Source organism: Haliaeetus albicilla, chromosome Z (assembly GCF_947461875.1).
Source record: "Haliaeetus albicilla chromosome Z, bHalAlb1.1, whole genome shotgun sequence".
In the NCBI taxonomy this organism is placed as follows: domain Eukaryota; kingdom Metazoa; phylum Chordata; class Aves; order Accipitriformes; family Accipitridae; genus Haliaeetus; species Haliaeetus albicilla.
In genome coordinates this window covers 51458563-51480064 of record NC_091516.1, presented here as the reverse complement: position 1 = coordinate 51480064, position 21502 = coordinate 51458563, and the positions used below count along the sequence as shown (strand labels likewise).

Here is a 21502-nt window from a genome sequence, read left to right as displayed (position 1 = left end):
CATCCTGAAAGGAGCAGTGTCAACAAAGGTAAACACTGAATTTTCAAACAGATGCAGATTTAAGCAGTGGCACCCATTTTCAGAATTGCAGAGCAAGGTACGTCCATCCAACTGACCTTAGCTCTCTCGGCTGGGCTGCTCTGGTTGGAGAGCTAAGCATCATCTGCTTCCTCCATTAAGGAATGAGTAGGTTCCCTTAAAAATCCCCAACAGCCAAGTTCCTTCCGGACACGCATTTTCCTCCCCGGCCTGGAGAGGGAGCCTCAGGCAGCCAAGTTCCTAACATCAGCATCATAAGTAAAAGCCTATGTGGCAGTTAGTCCAAACTAGCCTCTTTATTCCTCCTAAAATGAGAGGTACGGGTATATGAGCGGACTTGAGAACCAAAAGCAGTGCTTTCTCCCTGCAAGTCACCTGGTGTCATTTATTGTAAGAAATATTATTTCAACCAGGGTAGTTCAGAGCTGGGATGTAATAATGTGAATGACCAAGCTACTGTATTTTCAGCTTTTATTAAAAAAGAAAAAAGACATCACATTTACATTTCAGAATATTTTCAAACAAGGCCTTTTTGTTAAAGCTTTAGATATCTTGAAAGTGTCTACATGATTCACACCTGCATGGAGCTTTGCAAATCACACAGTACTCACCAAACAGCTATATTGCACAAAGATCCACACAATACCACACCATTCTTAGCTTAGTCTACATTGTAAAGTGCTGTTTCATAGGAAGAAACTTGTTCTGGAAAAATAAGTATCTGGATAGGCAAGTACTGCTGAACTGTATTTCTGAAAGGTGACAGTTCCATTGCAGTGGAAAAAATCTGACCGTGTTTTCAGTGCCTCTGACTGTGTTATTTAATAAGCTGGAGTAAGCACCATAGAGTACTGTAATGAATCCATCCTAAATATTCAAGTAACACCAAAAGCCAAATCATTTAAACTCGGAATGAGATAAATACAAACAGACGTATCAAAAGGTAGATTAGATAAATGTTTAAGGTAGTGTCAGTCTCTGTCCAGTGAATAAGTAATTGCATAGCAGAGCACATCTCAAACGAATGTAAGGTAAAGCTATAGTAGAAAAAAAACCCTAAATTTTTAATTTCTCACTTCTATGTTCTCAAATCAGTAAAATTTAATTTTTTTTTTAAAATAAATGAGTCTGAGAGACTGTCTTCATTCTAAGATAGAGCGTTCAGTTTATTAATATTTCCATGAAGTAATGAAAGGCCAAAGCCTGGTGATATTGGTCCAGATGCTTATAAAGAATCCAAACGTGGAACTGTGGAGTGCTAACCATGACAAAAACCTCTAACTTAGACCCATTTCTGAAACAGAGGAATCAAAAATGATACATTTGTCTGTGGAAGGAGATTTGGTCTAGCAAAAACAAAACCCAGAAAGTTCAACCCTGTAATCTATAGCTTTAAGCCATTACCAGGTTTGGTAGATGAACAGACAAATGGTGATTATACAATGGGAGAAATCACAGCTACTGAAGAGAGAATCCTGTCTCCTGGGTTTATCCGACTACAGGGCTCACACACACAAGAACATGAGTCATCTACTCAACAGAGTGTACTAACATGTAAAAGTTTTCAGTGCTTCACTAGCTAATCATGATTTAGTAAATGACTCAGGGGAAAAAAGTGGAAGAAACAATAAATTTTAACAGCAGAAAGAGATTTGCTGCATCCCACTACAACTTAAGTTGCCCCAAGATCTGGAAAAGCAAGCAAAAAAATGATTACGTTTGTGTTACCTATGAAGCTACCCAGGAACATTCAGATCTAGCAGTGACTGAAGAGCTGCAGGAGGCCCTCAGGACTAAGTGACTAAGTAAACAAGCAGATGACATTCAACATTAACAAATGCAAAATAACACACAAGGTGGAGAAGCCCTGTATGTGCACTACTTGTTTACAACTAACCATCAGGACTGCGTGGAAAACACTGCAGAAGAAACTTTGTAATGTCACCTTAACATTTGGTATCAACCAAAAAGGCAAATATGGTTTTAGAACTATGGAAAAAAGGAAAACCCAGAATTTTGTCATCCTTCACAGCAACACAGTGTCTGTATGGAGGGCTCCTTCAGTCAGCCTCAGAAGGCAGGAGGAGAAAGGAGGGCAGCAGGATGCTCACCAGTACAGAATGGCTTCCCTCCAGCAAGAGGAAACATGAAGGGGAGAGCATAATGGGACAGAAAGGCTGTGATGACCATCTATTACAAAAAGAAATGGCCTAAAGAATAATTAGCGAGGGACAATTTGCCATTTCTCCTGCAGGATAAAGTTTCAGAAGACATCCACTCCTTCATACCTGCCGCCTGGGACTTCAAAGTGTTTCTCACACAAGCACACAATAAAGGTGTGGAACATACTTCCGTACAGCCTTACTGAGGCAGAAATATTTGCAGGTGAGGCCCAGACAAGAAGCTGCCCTTGCTGGGCCTTTCTAGCCCTGAAAGGGCTGTCAAGCACACCTTGGCGCAGATGACATTTCTGCCAATTACCATTTCTGCCAACTTCTTCTGACAGTGGCCACCAGACAGAGGCTTAGGAGAGAGGACACTGTGAAGGATGGACTCCAGGTCAGATCAGTACGACAGTTCAGACAGCAAAGCACACAAAGGTTTTGCATTATGACCTACATTCATTAAAGTGTATTGTGATTTTCAGGTCCCGTTTCATAGCTCTACAGCTGTATACATGTACTTAGTAAGCATACTTCACACACATTCATCAAGATGCAACACTATCCCCAAATTAGAAAGCATATCCCCAAATTAGAAAGCACCAAGTATGTATTAGAAACATCCTTCACTTTAGATCCTTATTTTTCCACAACACAAGTTAACAGTGCAAGTACCCAAGTGTTTTTTTATGTAGATTTCTATAAACAGATACAGTCCACCTCCATGCCCAGTAAGATCATGTAACAGATCCTCCTGGAAGATACACTGAAACATATGGAAGACAGGGAGGTGATTAGAGACAGCCAACATGGGTTCACGAAGGGCAAATTGTGCCTGACTCAGTTAGTGGCCTTCTGTGATGGAGTGACTGCATCAACGGGCAAGGGAAGAGCTACAGATGTCATATACCTGGACTTCTGTAAGGCCTTTGATAAGATCCCCCACAACATTCTTACCTCTAAATTTGAGAGAGATGGGTTTGATGGATGGACTGTTCAATGGAAAAGGAACTGGCTGGATGGCCACATCCAAAGAGTTACAGTCAACAGCTCAATGTCCAAGTGGAAACCAGTAAAGAGTGGTGTCCCTCAGGGGTCTGTACTGGCACCAGTATTATTTAGTATCTTCATTAACAACACAGTGGGATCGAGTACACCCTCAAGTTTGCAGATGACACCAAACTGAGCAGTCCACTTGCTAGAGGGAAGGGTTGCCATCAGAGGGACCCTGACAGGTTTGAGGAATGGGCCCATGTGAACCTCATGAGGTTCACTGAGGCCACATGCAAGGTCCTGCACTTGGGTCTGGGCAGTCCCCAGTGTCAGTACAGGCTGGGGGATGGAGAGCAGCCCTGCAGAGAAGGACTTGCGGATCCTGGTGGATGAAAAATTGGGCATGAACCAGCAATGTGCTGAGAACCTAAACGTTCAGCTGCAGTTCTGATTTCTCCCTGCTTTATACTGTATTTCTGCAAATGTTATTTCGATCTGAAAGGCCCAGCCTCTGGTGCTCAGGGGTTAACTGGAAAACATTTGACCCTTCAGAGGTATTCAGGCAGATTTCTTAAAAGGAGAACAGCAATCACATGCTGTCAGCTTTGACTTCATTCAATGGAAAACTGACTATGTAGATTTAAGTTACATAAAAGGCAGATTTCTACCCCTGAAGAGTAATTTTGGTTGCTAGTCAAACTTCTTCCCTGCTTCCCCTTGGGAAGAAAGGCTGCGGATAACAGCATTGCACAGATCACAAGAAAGGCAGGAGAGTTCCTGGAAGAACATTTCCCAGTGGTGTGGGAAGTGTCTGGACTGTTTGTTTAAAAAAAGCATGGCCCAGAGGCTTGCGAGCAACATGTAGGTAGAATGTAATTAAACAGGACTGAAAACTAAGGTAGAATTCTTCTGCTTTCATCTTCCATCTCAGAACAGCAATGGGAAGAGATTACTGCACTAGATGTCATCGTGGTACTCCCCATACCTTGCTGTGACAGCTTCCTCGAGATGAACCGCTGCGCCACCCATTAAGGCAAATGCTGGGTACATCATGCCAGAGCAGTCCACCTTGGATTCATAAAGGCATTTCATACGACCTGCGTCGTAAAACCCCACCTTGCCTTTGTCACAGTCAAGGCAGATGCCCAAGCACGACGGCAGGGGGAGGATTCTGCTTGCTGGATCCTTGGGGGAAGCAGGTGTCATGGGGATAAAGAACTTCTTCATGCCTAAAGTGACCAGTGTGACAGGCTGTGATGAGTCAAAGAAGGCATCTTCAGTCCCGCTGTCATGACCACTGTCTTGCTCGTATCTAGAACAGAAAAACAACCATTTGCTTTTGTCATATTCTGAAGCGTGATCAGTGACGTGAACTGGAGAAAACATTTTTGTATGATAGGTAACACCACGCTATCAACCACAAAAACTTGTGGGGTAAAAATGTAGCTAAGCCAGGAGGGAAGATGAATTTCGTAGGTGGAGAACAGTTACTTGGGCCACCTCAAACAATTAATAACAGCTAAACACTACTACTGAGGACGAGGCCACAGAAGGCTTTACTAAGGAGTGGATGTATCTAAATGTACTCATGCTAGGCAATCATTAATGAACCTACAGGTAAATTAGTTAACTTGAGAAGTAATTTAGCAAATACGACTAATCATTACAGACAACATACGTTTAACTTTATTTACGTAATCTTAAACAGCACCAGTAAATACATTTAACATTACTGTTGTCCTCCGAGTTTTCCATGACACTGCTGTATTACATTGTCTTCAAAATTAAAGCCGTGGTTTAAGGTTTTGGTTGGGGGGGGGTTGTTTGTTTGTTTGTTTGTTTGTTTTTAAAAAGTACTCTGCCTGGAGGCTTCCGTGAACCCCTGTTCCCCAGCTGGTTACTGGGGAAAGTTTGTAGCTAGGTTTGTTCAGTTTACATGCTTTTCCCCCTACTCCTGTCCCCAGATGAAGACAGAGCTGAGAAGCACGCATTCTTCTGTGCGGACAATCCCTAGCTAGGTGTGCAGGTTTGGGGTGTTTGGGGGCAAGTTGGATGTGTGTCAGCTAAAGTTTTCCAGATATTTGTGTGGATAAGGAAAAAGAGATCAGGAAATCAGGATCTAATTTCTCACTTTGCAAAAAGGCTCCATCTGACTTTAAGCAGCTCAAGGCATTTGCATTTTTACACTTTCACTATGTTATACAGGAGGAAGCCAATACATTTGTTGGATTCCTGAAAAAGTTAAGAGTTCCCAGGAGACAGCCTCCCAGCCTGCAGTTCCTGCACACATCCAGGCTTACTACAACTGTAACTGAGAGCTGGAGATCTTTTTGCTGGTTTGTCCACTGTACTCTGGCTTGTGCTCAGTAGCACTCCAGTACTGTGAGCAAGCGTATAGCCTGAGATAAGCCAGTGACTTGGAGTCCACCATGACGCAAACTACAGCAAAGTTACACAGATATGCACAGTGAACATTGTACCTCTGAATGGCTGCCAAACCTAGTATGCTAAGGGAATTAAGGCAGAGTCTTACTATTGACAATTAAGCATTGCTTCAATCTTGCAACTGACGGCTTTTTTTTACGTTCTTGCTTTACATCCCTATAGATGTATCTTGACATTTCTTTCCCAAAGATTTCTTTCCCAAAAAGAAAGAAAATAGGACTCTGGATAATTAGAATTTCTTTCTACTAGTAGTAGGGGATGAACAGGACAAGCTGCTTACACCATATCCTTCAAGCCGCTTTCCACTGGTTAGGTTCTCCTTGTGTACTAACTGAGACCAGACTCACCCTTAATTTATTTTTTAAAAAGCCATCTCCTTATATAAAACATGTATTAAGCAAGAGTCTGGAATTTACCTTGGGCTGGTCACATCATGGGTATTATGGAACAATTTCTGTATCTTGCTGCTAGAAACAACTCCCACTTTCACCAGGTAGGAATAGGCTTCCACATGAAAAGCCCAGAAGTGCTTCCCTTTGGCAATCCCAGTGTCACCAATGATGTAATCCAGGGTTGTGTAGCATCCGACCTGCATGTGCTCAGATCCCAGCAGTAGAGGAAATCCAGCCCTGCTTTCCACAGAGGTTCTTCTTGGGTTCAGCAGGAGATGTTCGCTGTTGTACCCACATTTGTCATCAAAAAGAAAACTGAAAACTGAAAAACAGTATCCCCAAAAATTTCCTCTTAGTTAAGTATTTGACCTTCTGTGCTTATAAACTACATTTTAAGTCACACGGGTGTTAGAATTTCTCACTTTTAAAGGCTACCAGGAATGTCATGCAAGTCTCAGTATGCTACCCATTTAACCTGTTTGTTAACAGTGTTTCTCAACATTTATGCAACCAGTAACAGTACAGTAGAAGTCCGGGAGCTACTGGAAACCACCTACAGCTCTTAACACTGACAGACATGGATTCAGCACCTGGTCGACATAAGAAAATCCAATACCTGGAGCTGGAGGCGTATGCAAAATAACTTCTTGGCTCCAAGGGCTACAGATGGACCCTTTATATCCTCGAACTCTAAAGGCATAGCTGCTGTTGTCATCAAGATCAGATATTACTTTGCTCTTGCTGCAAACTTTGATCTCCTGCCACGTCGCACTCTCCTCTTCTCTATTAAGCTTATGATACTCAAGAACATAGGTATCAGCTGAGTCTGTCTTCCCAGGGCGTTCCCAACTGATCAGAGCTTTGTTGTAGACTCTGCTCTGCTCTTCATTGATTTCTGGTGTTTCTAGACCTGGAATGCCAGAGATTCAGGAGAAAAAAATCTCAAATTCAGATATATGTTGTTTCAGAGTTAACAATACAAGCCCTTTCTTGAGTGGCTATAGCACTGCGTGTGTGCGAGTGAAATCTGACTTGCCTAGTTGAAGAGTGCATACGAGGATGGTTCTGCTCATGCACTTAAATAAATCCCCCGTTTTCTGTTTTTACTTTGAAATTTGTATTACTTATTTCTGCTGGCAGCTAAAAAAAAAACATATAAAAAACTATTCTATTCTTTTCTGTCATACAACAAAAAGCTTCTCGGAAGACCTAGTATTATTTAATTACGATATTTTGAAAGCCAGTGTAAACTGGTACTGAATGCAATGGCATCTTAGCTTCTTTATCAAAGCTGAAGTTAGCCTTGGTACTAGGCAATGCCTTGTGGATCACGGAGACAGAAGGGACAACACAGGTCACAACACTGAGTTCTGCTGTCCCTGCATAAGTTTTGCCTCTTTCCAGAGAAGCCCTTAAAGCTGTAACTCGAGAAAGACCTGATGCTCTCGCTATTTACCATTGGAATGGAAGGCCAAGTCACCAAGGATGTCTTCTTGCTTGGCTATGTCCACCACAAAGTCTTCAAAAGTAGTTTCAGCCGCTGGCCTGAAGTTCTTCAGAGATTCAGTAGCTTTTTGGATTCTGAAAGCACAGAAGCAGAAGTATGGCAGAAGAGAGAAAAGGGAATTCACATGTCTGCATTCCTTAAGGGAAAAATGCTAGGGTTTGCTTTAAAAAAAGTTCTGTTTTCATGTACTCACTGATGCCTCCCAGAAATTTCTGTCTCTCTAGACAGAATTCAAATGCAAAATTTAAAGGCTTTTTGTAGATCAGTGTAAATATAAGGAACAGGTAATTGTTCAGCTGGCAAAGCATTGTAACAATTTGGGGCATTATGTTCAAAGAACAAAACAGGTGTGAAGCACTAACAGAGAACAACCATTAAGATCAAAGAGTTTAAAGCCAGAAGAGACCTGTTACATTAACTTGCAAATACCCAATACAATCTCTGAGCAAAGGAATGTGTCAGTGAGCTGAATGGGCTACCCTTCCACTGCAGTCCTACTGAACAAGGCTAGGCGTTGTCACAGGACAGAGCCCCTCCTGTGTGCTGTTCCTTAACGCGCGCTGTCGTGTAGTAATTTCTACTGCATGGTACCAGGACCATCTCCTGAGCATCTGCAATACAAGGTACTGCATTCAATACTTTGCTAGCAGGTGTCAAAAGAGTATGACTGACTAGACATCCTGGAACAGTGCCTGTACCTCAAACAGAAGATAATTAAGATACCTGACATGAAGTTGTTTTGCTGTTTGAACAAAGAAAGATGGATCAGTTTCTTTAAGCACTTCTTGAGCATATCCTACAAGGCCATTATTTTCCAGGAGCCCTTGATATTCTTCTGCTTGCGTCTGCAATTTTTCCAGCCTTAAATTCTTAGAGGCTTCAATTGCCTTAAGAGCTGCAGATTTCTTCTCTTCCAGGACATGAGATAATTTCTCAAAACTCTGAGATGCTTCTTCTTTAGCTCTTTCACTGTTGCACTAGGAGGGAACAAAAGACATTTTAGACAGAGCCTGCAGCACTGTGACTGTGTACAGAAACACACCTAAGGTTGCTGAAGGTATCATAGCAGTCTAGTCACCCATTTGACAGACAAGACTAATGAGCTTTGTTATGCTCTTCAGCACTGAAAAGGGAATCAGCACTGCACCCAAGCTAGTGAGCATTTACTATCTTAACACAGAGAAGGAAGACCAGGAAAGTATTCCTCTGATTATGTCTTGAATTATGCACAGCATTTGTCTGAACAGGTCATCGAAAAGCACTGTAAAAGCAGGTCAGTCTCTGAAATCTTCATGCCCAAGAGCTAGGTGCTCTTCCACCTTCCCCAATCACCCTCAACTGGGTGTCCAGCCCAGTTTCTCACATATGCCCTCAGAACTGTAGTGCCACCTCTGCCCAGTGCCCTGGATAAAAGGAACTACAAAGTACGAAGACAATCTCTATCAAGATAAAGGCAAGTGCCAGAACTCCTGCAATTTCTGCCACTACGTTTTTCAGCTTGTATGTGAGCTCCCAGCTCTGGCTCCTCTGCAGGGAGATTTTGCCCTTAATTCTGACTTTACTGCAACATCCTCAAGGCAAACAGACAGTGTAAATTGTGCAGCACCATTAATACACAAGAGCTGTAAGTCTAACCCACCTCTCTTTGGTTAAGGTATCAAATAAGCTTTATTTCAATTAAACTTACAGCAGCACCCAAAACTTAACTTCCCTCTGTATCTGTATGTTGCCCAAATTTCCCATGCTGTCAGGACTAGGTCTTACCATGTGTGATTCAGGACTAACACAAACTGTTCAGAAATTGTTTTACTGGCTAACTGAAAAAACCCAAAGGATTTGAAACACTTCACTAAAAACAGTTCAAGTCCCTGCTGTGTCCCTGCAAGGGCCATCCCCAGACAACCCACAGGCCACTCTTACCTCTGTTTCTTTCAGCAGCAGATCCAGCTGTGTGATGTGAGCTTTCACCTGGCTCTCCTTACTGATGAGGTACTCGATATCTTTTGAAAGCTTCTCCTGTTAAAAAAAACCAGCAAGCTGGCAGAATAAGGGTATCCCACCCAAACTGACCACCAGCGCAGGCAGAACATCTCGTGCTTGGTTTATCTAGTTAAAAGGACAGCAGCCTGCCACCAGTCACGAGCAGCAACCCTGCGGAGAATTGCTCGGTGACCTCCGATGACTGCACAGGGATATCAGGCCACTGCTGTGAGCAGGACTGGGGGCACAGCCTCTAAGGACAAGAGGTAACAGCCTCAGCTGGCTCATTCTTCCCCAGCCACAGGAGTCACCCTCTCTTAGGCTAGGAACACGAGGCTTCAGGACACTACTAAAACTTACAGAAAAGCCCTGTTAGTTATTCACTCATTTGTAATAAGATTTGCTAGAAAAATTAGTGTTTCAAAGCATGAACTTGGGAGTGTCTCTGCACTCCCTTAGCTGCAAGAGGTAACAGTTGTACAGGAAAAGCCTTGCAAACAGTCAAGGAGGCCAAAGAGCACAAGGCTGGCTGGTTTGGTCTTCCTTTTTTTTTTTTCCCCCCTGTGAGCAAGAAAGGAAGAAAAGGAAGAAGCGGAGGTAGCAGCAAATCATTCTTTAGTAACAAAGCAACATTTGCAAGTCTTCCCTGTTGTACTGTGCTTAGGGAATTAACAGCTATGCAACTTCAGAATTATACAAGGTCCCAACAGATACTTCAGATGCAAATTTTTCAGGAGGGCTTCTGAAGTATCAGCTAACCCAAGCCACAAGGACATTTATCTTAAAAAAGCTAGACTGTAAAGTATTAACTGCTTAAACCTTCGACATTGCTCAGTACTGCTGTACAGTCGGCTAAAATAAGGTGAAAGCACTTTTAAGGGGTTATGTTTCAAGCCTCATAGAAAATACCGTTTAGTTTCTCAGAGGTGCACTATGTCACACTAATATATACATTAACAGACGTTGCCCAACAGCATGCCTCATGACTAGTTCAGTGTCCTCTAAACACATGTCCTGGCTTCCTGCCAGGAGGAGTTTGCCCTTACACCAGAAGCTCAGTACTCTTCCCCTTCTTAAGGCCAGGTCCAACAGTATTTACTTTTACCTTAAGGGTTTTGTAGGCAGTGCTCATGGTTGTTACTCTATGGTTTGCATGACATCCACCCAGTTTACAAAGATGACAAACAGGCCTTCTGCAGAGTTCACAGTACATGTTTACCCTCTCCATTTCATGTTCTGGACACATCAAAATCTGAAAAAAAAGAGCAGAGCGAATGCAGGGGTACTTCCAAAAACTGAGGGGCTCAACAAGCCGTCAAACCGCTCACTCATCCCACAGCAGTGTCTGATTTCATTAGTGAATTTTTTATATTCAGTTTATCTTCCACCTTTTATATGTGGCCATGCCAGTGACAGCCAGCAGATGAACACACTGTTGCACAAGGTTTACAGTCAGTAAAAATGTCTGTGTACACATCATGTAGCCTCTATATTGCAATCAATCCTGTCGCTAATCCCTGAAGTTGTTTGCATGCCTCAAACTCCCTACACTCCTGTTCAGACCTGTAAAGGCAACATACAACACACCCACCCTGTCAAATTTAACCATGTCCATGCCAGCATCTCTTGAAACAGCTATGAAGTGTTTCTTAAAGCAAGAGTTGCCATAATATGGTAATAATTTAAGTTTAAGCTAGACTCTGATCAGCCACATAACTACTGCTCTTGGAGCAACAAACGAAATGCAGCCACCACCACCAGTCACAGTCATTTTAAAGACAAAAGGCTCCAGTGTTTCAATTTTTCTGTCTGACTCCAATTACGAGTTGTTCATGCTGAACGCTAATTCCAGTATCAGCTTAAACACCATTGCAAAACATACACACACACACAGGGCTGTGCAGGCAGACATCTCCAAACACTGCGGTCATGCTCTTAGTCTGTAGAAGGAATTTTTCCACAGCAGTGCATAGTCACACCTAACAGAAGCCTTGCATAAGCCAGAATTACAGCCTGCAAGCTGGAGACACAAGAGGTTAGCAGATTACCTTGTCTAGTTCTCTCAAAATTCAAGAACAATCAGCCCAGTATGTGCTTTTCCCATCCCCACCACACACGTTACAAAGTGCTTTCCAGTCTGGTTGTAAATTAAAGTGATGACTGGGAACATTGTTCAGGTGACCAGCAAATACTCCATGCATTCAGCTCAGGTCTTAACAATGCAGTGCAATGAAAATAATGCACTTTTCTTTCTTTATATTACGCTCAAACAGTCCTCAAAAAAGTCTCTGTAAGAGCACAGTAAAGTTCAGTTTAACCACTTCTCCCCCTTTTGCTCTGCTTCAATAGAATTCAACTCCTGACTTTTAAACCCAAATTCAGTCTGCATGTACTATAACAACATGGTACCTTTATGACTACACAAGGATCACAAGATGCCTTTGGTGTTTTTAAGCAGCAACATTGCAGCAGTGAGGGTTTAGATACCATAGAAGCAAAGTTTTTAAGGAGCTGTACAGCATTTTAGATCAAGAGCTGGAAGACAGCATGCAAACTTTTACCTTGCCCATTTATCCAATGAAGGGACATTTCACAAAGACAGCTGTGTGCTAGTGCATTTTAAAGCACACCAAGCACATGCTTGTTCTTAACTACAATGAATGTGTTAGACTCAAGAAAAATGGCACTAAGTGGACTTCTAGAAGTTCACTATCTGCCAGCTCGCTGACTTTTGAGGCTCTAATTTCTCCAGCCTCAGAAAGAAAGTACACCACCAGTCAAGAAGTTTCTTACGCATTGCCCATTAAATCAGATCTACTTAATTTAATCAAAATTAATCAGGACTCTTTGAACACCAGCATTTCCAATACTTGTGGGACCTCCAGCAAGGTCACTGGCCACAGACACTGCCATGTTCTGCACTACACTTAGCAGGAGAAACAAAGGTAAGGGAACTTGCAATCACTCTGTTTTGTCTAAGTGCAGCAGCAGCAGCAGCAGTATGTAAAGTAGAAAACTTGCCATTACATTTTTCTCTTCTGCTCTAGCTAAAAAAATAACAGGGTGTAATAACAACAGAGACCTGAACTCCACCTTTTGCTATTGCTAGATGCAAGGAAGAAGAGAAAGAAGATGCTTTGTGATGGATCAAGTTCAGACACAAAACATCCAAAGGCAACCTGCCTTAAGGGGGCAGGGGGGAGGCCAGTTGTTTTGGGTTTTTTAAGTTTCCGCACACAGGCATTCTCCTTAACCCGACTTTCAGAGAAAAGCACTGCCACTCTAGATGTTCAAGATCATTAAGTGTTCCAAAAAAAAAGAAAAAATAAAGACCCAAATCACAAATAACACAATCCATTCCCCAAAGTAAAAAAATCCTTATTTTTAGAGTCCCCTTCAAATATGTGCTCAATGTCCTCTTGAACAACAACCACTTCATCACCAACAAGAACAAAAGCTTATGGTTCGCGCAATAAATAACAGCAATAATCAGTAAAGCAATAATGGCCCAACCCAAATTCTGTGCCCAAATGGCACAACCCAAATTCTGTAAGATACGGTATCCTTACCTTGGGTCTGAAGTTGGTGGTTGGTCCTACATATTCATGCTGGGCTTTCACAGTTCCCCAAGGATGGTGTATTTTGAAACATTCATTGCAATAGCTTGCACTGCAGTCCATGCAGCTCTTTGTGGACTCTTGAGGTGGAGGTTTGCAGAAATCGCACATAATAGCAATGGCTGCCCTGGCTGCCTGTCTGTACCTTTCCACAATGGTTTCCAGAATAAAATTGCGAAATAAGCCATTGATGCCACGTTCTCCAAGATCAATATCCCGCTGGCAACCCGGACAAGGAAACAGACTCGATCGAGGAGTCAGTGAATTGCGTTTTCTGCCTGTGTAGACACCAAATCCTGATTTAGGAGGAGCATAAACAGAAGAGGTTTAGATTTTAAAGGGAGAAGCACAGGAATTTATGAACCAATTCCGAACTATTGTAGCACATCGTCCAAACCAGTACAATACCAATTCATATGCAGTCTGCCAAGCCAAAGAGAATACACTTGCCACCACAAGGCAGTGTAACGTCTGAGTCCAGGGGACATTGCAAACTACTGCTCTAAAACTTAAATCTATGTTAAGATTAATTTAGCTGTTCCAATCCTATCTGCTTCATCTAGTTTTGGATGCACTCAAGCTGCAGCCTTTCAAAACACTAAACACAAACCCTTCCAGAAACCAGCTGGTTTTAGGCTAACTGGGTGCCCATATAGAGAGCAACAGCTTCGTAACATATTGAAGTGAAAGATGCTTATTTCCACTGTAAGACTAGTTATTCCCAGACAAATATAGCCAACTTTGAGCTCCCTCAAGTTTGCTTTGGCTGAGTTGAGCTTATCTGGCTCATCCCAAGAGGCATCATCTAAAAATAAAGAGGAAAACAAAAGAACTAGATATTACCTGTATGAAATCCCAGACAAATCATTTAGTCAAAATATGCAGAGGCTGACTTGGCCCTTGCTGAATGGCCTTGTTAAAGGAGGGCTGCTAAGTAAGCCCGGCGCACCAAAGGCGATGCCGAGATGGTTATGCCTGAGAGATTCCTCTACCTTCAACTGGGGAATCATAGAATGGTTTGGGCTGGAAGGGACCTTAAAGGTCCTCTAGTTCCAGCCCCCCTGCCATGGGCAGGGACACCTTCCACTACCCCAGGTTGCTCAAAGCCCCATCCGACCTGGCCTTGAACACTTCCAGGGATGGGGCATCCACAGCCTCTCTGGGCAGCCTGTTCCAGTGCCTCACCACCCTCACAGTCAAGAACTTCTTCCTTACATCCAATCTAAATCTACCCTCTTTCAGTTTAAAGCCATTACCCCTTGTCCTACCACTACATGTCCTTGTAAAAAGTCCCTCTCGGGCTTTCTTGTAGGCGCCCTTTGGGTACTGGCAGGCTGCTGTAAGGTCCCCTTGGAGCCTTCTCTTCTCCAGGCTGAACAACCCCAACTCTCTCAGCCTGTCTTCATAGAAGAGGTTCCCCAGCCCTCTGATCATCTTCACGGCCCTCCTCTGGAATCACAGATCTGCATGGTTACACAGGGTACATCTATCTCTTTTCATTTCAAAAGGAGACAGCAGAGAAACTGCACTCCTACCAAACAGCTACGCACAAATTTCCCCTCCTCTCCAAAATAAAGGGATCAAAGGCTCAGGTAAAGCCACAAGCCTAAGGAGTGAGTCTCTGGAGCCTGTTCAATGGGATGGCTCACACAGACCCAAAAGCTACTTACAAGGGTAACGTTCCTGAGGCTATCAAACAGGGAGTGCACCCCCGTGTCTCACTCATGAACCCACAGGACACAACTATCAAAAAGAGCCCTTTATGTATTTCTGAAGCAGGGCAAGCCAGTGTTAGGCTTAACATGTATCCTCTCAGCTTCTCCTTACAAAGAAAAAAAAAAGCATTCTTTGTAGCTGGGGCGTGGTTTTAAGATCCCTTTGAGAGGACTGCACGCTGGTATAACTAACACATTTGTAAATGGAGGTACGACTTAAAGTTGAATTCTTAGTGTTGAAATAGGTTCTTCTTCAGAAGGGGACATTTGTTCTCATCTGTATTTAGATCTTCCCATCAGAAATGTCAATGCTTCATTTCTTTTTGAAGTGTCCTTTGCTGCTATCTAAAAGACACTTGCCTTGTGCTGCTCTCCTGTGGCTGCTTCACCCGACAATCCAAAACCTCCCTTCCTATCACGGCCTTTCCAGTCTCTTCAAAAAACCCAAACCAACACTCCCATAAGGAACCAGTTCCTTTAAAAATCTTTGACATGTGTCCCATGGTAGTTACGCACGACTGCCAGCTAAGAACCCACAGAAAGAGCATGAGTAAGTGTGTACACGGTGGCAGTCTCAAATTCAGCTGGTCTCATGCCTTTCTGTAGGTTCTGAGCAGAACAACTAGACTGCATTTACACAACAGTATGGGTGACAAAAGCCACTGTATAGAACTCTCTGGCCCAGGGAAGCACAGATTTTTTTTTTTTTTAATATTTTTTTTAGTACTTACTTGAAGTGAATTAATTACTCAAACCGTATGTCCTGCAGTACCTGTAACTTGGCATACACAGCAACACACACACATGCAATGCACAGCCACAGCAGTGAAACACAAACTGTATTTGCAATGTATGCTCCAAGCTAGCACTGCACACAGGAACACAGAGAGATCTTCTACACAGACTTCTACAATGGCCTGAACAAAAAGATGATTTTGCATGCAGTACCATGCAGTCAACGGCTACAGAAAGGCATCTGGAGTACTTACATTTGCTAAAACTAAGAAAATAATGATACAGTGTACAGGGACTGCCTACAAGCAGTACGCTGTAGCAGAGAGCAAGCAATGACAAAGCAAGATAACAAGAGGAAAAACCATGGTGCAGGGGTCAAGTTTAAAAATACTATCTGAAATTCGTATCCAGTAGCATGCTTTTGAAGTCTGGCCCAAGCGGCTCAAACGTGGAAGGGGTGTTTGTTTAACTCAAAGGCGAGTTCAGCTGCATCCCAATGGAGGCCTTTCATTCTGCCCGTGGTGGACTGACACAAGACCGTCATCACGAGCCATGCTCTCGAAGACTGGTGACACTCTGCTTACGGAAAGCAATCCAGTATCAAGGAAGTCCTGTGCCCCTTCAGATGTCTCATCCCTTTTCTTTGACAGCACTCTAAGAGCCTAGGGTTGGTTCTTTTCCCCTGTTTTAAACCCTGGAAGTTTACTTGCTAAACTTCTTGGCATGCTCTGCCACTTCAACATCTAAAGGAAGGAAACATCCTCTTTTTGCCTGGCGAGTGTTGAAATATTAACATGCAGTAAGAATTAGTCTGCTTTCTGCTCATAGGATTTCTACGCCTGTATTTTAAAAAGAAAGCACTGATGAAGTGCTAAATTACTTCAAGACTATCTTTCCTATCGGCCTTCTGTCCAGTTTGCTAAACTGAACTCTGCTTATATACCAAAAAAAAACCCCAATCCACAAAAAACAGAGCAGCAAAAACCATGGATTTTGTAGTCATATTAGATGTGCGGCTCAGAGATTAGGTCCTCCCCATATTCTCTTTTACACTTTGTCCATCTGATTTACAACAAACAAGTATGTATTTTGCAAAATATTAGGAATCATCACAAGAGATTTTCCACTGTGGTTTGTAAACAGACTGCTCCACTTGCAACGGATAGCTCAATGCTTAACTAAAAAATTAGCACAAAAATTAGCACAACATATGCTAATGCTCAGACTCCAAACTCACAAATATTAGGATACAGATTGCAAAGACTCAAGTCAAAGAGCAATCTTAAGTGTGTCTTTCAAAGGCACTGTTTAAATGTCCTCTTCCCAAGGAGAGGTACCAACACTTAAAATGTTGAAAAGCCCAACCTGCAGCTGATGGTTTGCAAAGGGATAAGACATCTTAAAGATAAAATTGTGTTTTCCAAGTAAACAGTGTCACCAGAATTCTATGGTTATGGAAGACATGGAAGTTAAATGTGTGAGAGCTTAAAGAATAAAAATTTTAAAAGTCAACTGGATTCTCATAAAGAAATTTAAAAAAAAAGTATATTGCTACCCCCAACCCCTGACTTGGTTAATGCTTTTGGACAAATTTTCAGGAAGAAAGAAAAGAAAAAATATGTGAGAGAAGTCAGTAGCTGCAAAATGTCATTTTCAGATACTTTAATCTTCCCAAATCAAGGGTGCTTTCTGCAAAAAAAGCAGATAAGGACAGCTTTCCAAGAGCTCTGCCGGTGTCCTACGGTATCTTTGGTTTATGACACTTTCAGTCTTCAACTGAGCCAATTTAAACTTCCCCTTCCAATTAGCTGCTTTGTCCTCCACTGAGTGTGAAATTCAGATTTGTGCTTAGCTTAGTTCATGTGTTTCTTGAAGGACACAGTATTTCTATGGATTGTTCACGTACCTGTCAATACTACAGCAAGATGGAGGTTTGGGCTTTTTTTTTTTTTCTGTTTTTGACAGAGCATCACATTAAAAAAAAAGAAGTATTTATGTTAACAAGCCCACACAGTGACTGAGATGCTCAGACTAGCTCAGTTTTGGAAATCAGATGTACTTAAAACGAAGAGACACTGGCTATCCTTCAACCCGACTGTGTCACTAAGCTCACCAAACATTACAAGTGTATCAATTTAAAATATTTAGTTTTCCTCACAGATTGATGTGCCGTGCTTAATTGCCAGATCCAGAACTACCTACTCAGATTAACATGGTGTAAACTTCAACCTGCTTCTTTACCAAATTAAGCAGGCTCAGATATAATGAAGAACCAGTATGACCTTCCATTTAAAACTGACTGCCAAGCATGACCTCTCAATGTTACAAAGATCAGTCTAATAATTACACTTCACTACCAGTAAGACAGCAGTTTTACTGAAACTTGAGCATGTAAACTCTTGAAAATTAAAAAGTGGGGGGCGGGGGGGAGGGGGGGGGACGGGACTGTTGGGTTTTTGTTTTAAAGGGAAGAGAGAACGTGCATTTTTGTACCCATCAATGTATATTCAGTCATGCATACAGACGAGAAAAAAAAAAAATACAATCCAACCCTTAACTGAATTCCAGTCCAGTTGACCTTTAAGTCAGTGTTAAACAGAATGAAAAGCTTTCCTTATAGAAGTCCTTTGCTGTACCTTTGCTCACTGCAAAAGCCATTTTGTGGACTTGACCACTGACAAAAAGCTATATGCTAACCAACAATATTTAACTTGAGATCTAAATGCTAGACTATCTCTAGCCAATACAAGAAGTGAAGCATTTCTACCTCTCCACCCAAAAGACCTCCTCTGTGAGGCTGCGAACAATGAACAGAAAGCTGTTTAGAAATCAAAAAATGAGATATACCATTGGTTTACGAAATGATACTTTCCAAAGGAAAAGCATCAACTGTTTTCTCTCCTGTGGCTGTTACGCTACTGCAGGGCTGAAAGGCAAGAACGTTTAATTTCCTAGCATATAAAACAACTGTAGTATTTAAGCAGAACAGAAAAAAGGACAAAGAAGAGATTGGGGGGCGGGGGGAGCATGGAGAGATATTTGAAACATTCAGTTCCTGCGTTATCAGTCAGTGCTGCGCAAGTGTCAACACAACCACATTACATGCTTTACTCTAATTACACCAACATTGTAATTGCAGTAACGTTACAGAAGATGGATTAGCAATAAGAAATATCCTTTATTTTCATTTTATATGCAACATTATTTTTTAATCAAGACTTATTTTATATAAAACATAAACAGTGGGGTTTTTTTAAACCAACACATTAGATTTTCAGAAGCACACGCACTCCGTTTCAATTGAAAAATAAAGAGTTCTACCAGTTCCGGCCTTTTTACGTTAAGATAAATTGTATTTGTAAATGCAAGCTGCGTGTGCACAACAACTACGGAACATGGAGCAGTTCCTTCTGGCATCTCAAGAACTTAAATGCCAAAATCATTTTAAATAGATGATACTCCTTATGGAGATAGCAGGGATTCCTTAAGTGAAATAAAGAAAAAGAAAAAACCCACAGCGGGAGGAAGGTGTCGTATACGTTTTCAAATATAACAATAATGTCCTGACAGTGACGTGCCCTCCATAAGCTTACCAAAAATTCTAGTGGTTTTTTGTTACACACATGAGGCCCCACTTTGGATGTTTTCTTGTATGTTTTCTCTCTTGTGGAGCTGTTTTATTACAAATTCCCCTGTGGATCACAAAATGAATTAAGAAAGGCAATGCACAGCATGGGTACGTCAGGTGCAAGACGAGAATTGTACAAATGCAAGTTGCAAGCGGGTTGAACATTACTGGTACCAAACAGCTGAGAGCAAATCTCACACCCTACATCGCAATGGAGCTATAACGCCTGTAACGTTAGAAACAAAGTCGGTACAACCTGAATGTCCAAATGTGTTCTTTAAAGCTCCCATTTCCATATGCTTTTCATTTTGCAAATGTGAACTGTCTGAGAAGATAATTTTCCTGTGATGTGCATCTGCCCAACACTCTTTGGGGGGAAGGGGGGGCAGCCCATTATTTCCAAGTCTCAACCCTCTCTTGCTACTCATCAAACAGGTATGAAGTCTTCAGGAAAGCATTTATCTCCCTCTACTAGCAGGTCAGATGAGGAGATAACACACGTAACTTCCCATCGGTCTGCTGGGACGGTGGCGGACTACGGTGGCTTTAAAGATTACAACCCCTGCCACAACCTGTGTGCATGTATGGGGGGGGTGGGCAGGAGCGCCAGGAATGGGTCTTTCTTGCCCTCTCATTAAGGGCATAACAAGCAGTAATGCTGAGCCTTGCAAGAAGAGCAGCCAACAGCTACGGCAGCACTGCGAACTCAACTCTGCACATTTAGCCGTAATTAAACGTCAGGTTCCCAAGGGAGCTCTGCCTCCTCAGCGCACCGGGCAGACTGTGCCGCAGCACCGCGGGCCGGCCGAGCCATGCTACGCCGCTACTTCTCCTGCCCGACGGGGAGGAAGCTGGAGGGCAGCTTTCCATGAGAGAGGAAGGATTTACCGCCTCGCTTACGCCGCTGAAGGCAGCGGGGGGGGCAGCTCCCCGCGTGAAGCCTGTCTGACACTCCCACACTTCACCAGCCCCATTCTCACAGGGAGGTGGGGTCACCCACGGTGCAACCACCACTCCCGGGGCGCCCAGCCTGGTGCTCCACGGTCCGCGTTGTAAAAACGTAAATCGGACGGCTGCAGCAGAGACCGCTGACCGCGTCGGTCCGTGCGCACCGTGCCGTCCCAGAACATTATGCTTACTGGGGAAAAAAGGGAATAGACTTGGGTTTGGGAGAAGGCAGTCACCCATGGGCTCTCTTCGTTCAAACTGAACACTGCAGTTAGAGAGGGCTCAGAAAGCAGCTGAAACGTACGCAGAGCTAAACAGTGACTGTGGGGCTGCGCACCCCGCGTCCAGAAAACGGGACCGTAAGGAAGATAACTAGCCACTTGGTTTGGGGATTCCCGCAAACCACGTAAGCCTCAACCAGCCAAGCTATAGCAAACACAGCACTCACTTATCAAACTGATTTGAAAGAGCACCAGTACTAGCAACTCGGGAGCTCTTTAAAAGAAGCGGGTGAAATGAAACATTTGAACTTTGAAAACTGGGAAGGGGAGGATGAACGTTAGTAACATATGAAATGCAAGATACAGCTTTAGGGTTTGTCTTGTGGGTGACTCTTCCAGAGCGCTGTGGAGTGTGGTTTTAAAGTGGATAATTATGTCAGAAGGAAGCCTAAAAGCCAAGCCAAGGTTTCTTTCAAGAAGTACAGCATGCACAAAGTACTTGTGATGTATCTGCGTAAACGCGGATCAACTCATCCGTGGATTACGCAGACAGCTGTAAGAATCTTCCTAGTGCGATGGCACAAAGAGCACGAGCAGTCCTGCAGCTCCGCGCTCCTGAAAGCTTCGAGCAGAGCACGCTGAAAGAGACTGTTGGTGCAGCCGTCTTTCTTACGGTCATCTGTCCTCCAATTCTGCAACCATGCAATGGCCATCATCCACGGAAAATGACTTCCTGGAAGCACAATGGAATGGGTAGGACAAAGCTATCATCTGCAAAGTCTGCAGAGGCTCAGAAGGAAGTTGGAACTACTGAATTTAGGCTGGCCGAAACCTGAGAGAACCACCTCAACAGTACTTCTGACAGGCAATGAAACTGCCGAAATCTACATCTGGACGCTAGGGAACATGATGCTATTGCATCTCGCTGTAACTGGAATAAACAAACACAATGGTTACAAAGATTTACAGGCTGCCACAAAGACAAGTCTATCATCGATGAAATACAGTGCACTGTCCTTAAAAACATTCCCATTGTTCTTGCCACAGAACGAACAAGACTTGCACTATCCCCTTTAACCACGTCAGGAGTACAGGGAAGACATTTTGCCAGCACGGACAC

At 42.9% G+C, this 21502-nt stretch overlaps 1 protein-coding gene across 10 annotated transcripts in view; it reads right to left on the bottom strand.

The window, feature by feature from the left end:
- Positions 1-496: 496 nt before the first annotated feature.
- TRIM36 (tripartite motif containing 36) overlaps positions 497-21502 on the bottom strand; it is a 30637-nt gene continuing 9631 nt past the window's right edge. For 3 of the 10 annotated variants that reach the window (XM_069777557.1, XM_069777562.1, XM_069777553.1), the window contains 9 exons: positions 18353-18382; positions 13088-13413; positions 10624-10770; positions 9459-9554; positions 8262-8515; positions 7488-7612; positions 6648-6941; positions 6056-6353; positions 497-4506 (listed from right to left, as the gene is read on the bottom strand). In XM_069777557.1, the coding sequence (XP_069633658.1) occupies positions 4152-4506; positions 6056-6353; positions 6648-6941; positions 7488-7612; positions 8262-8515; positions 9459-9554; positions 10624-10770; positions 13088-13413; positions 18353-18382 (1925 nt within the window). In that variant the 3' untranslated portion in view covers positions 497-4151. Of the gene's footprint in view, positions 4507-6055; positions 6354-6647; positions 6942-7487; positions 7613-8261; positions 8516-9458; positions 9555-10623; positions 10771-13087; positions 13432-18352; positions 18383-21502 lie in introns of all 10 variants that reach the window. The other 7 variants (XM_069777560.1, XM_069777561.1, XM_069777558.1 and 4 more) reach the window with 3 other exon arrangements.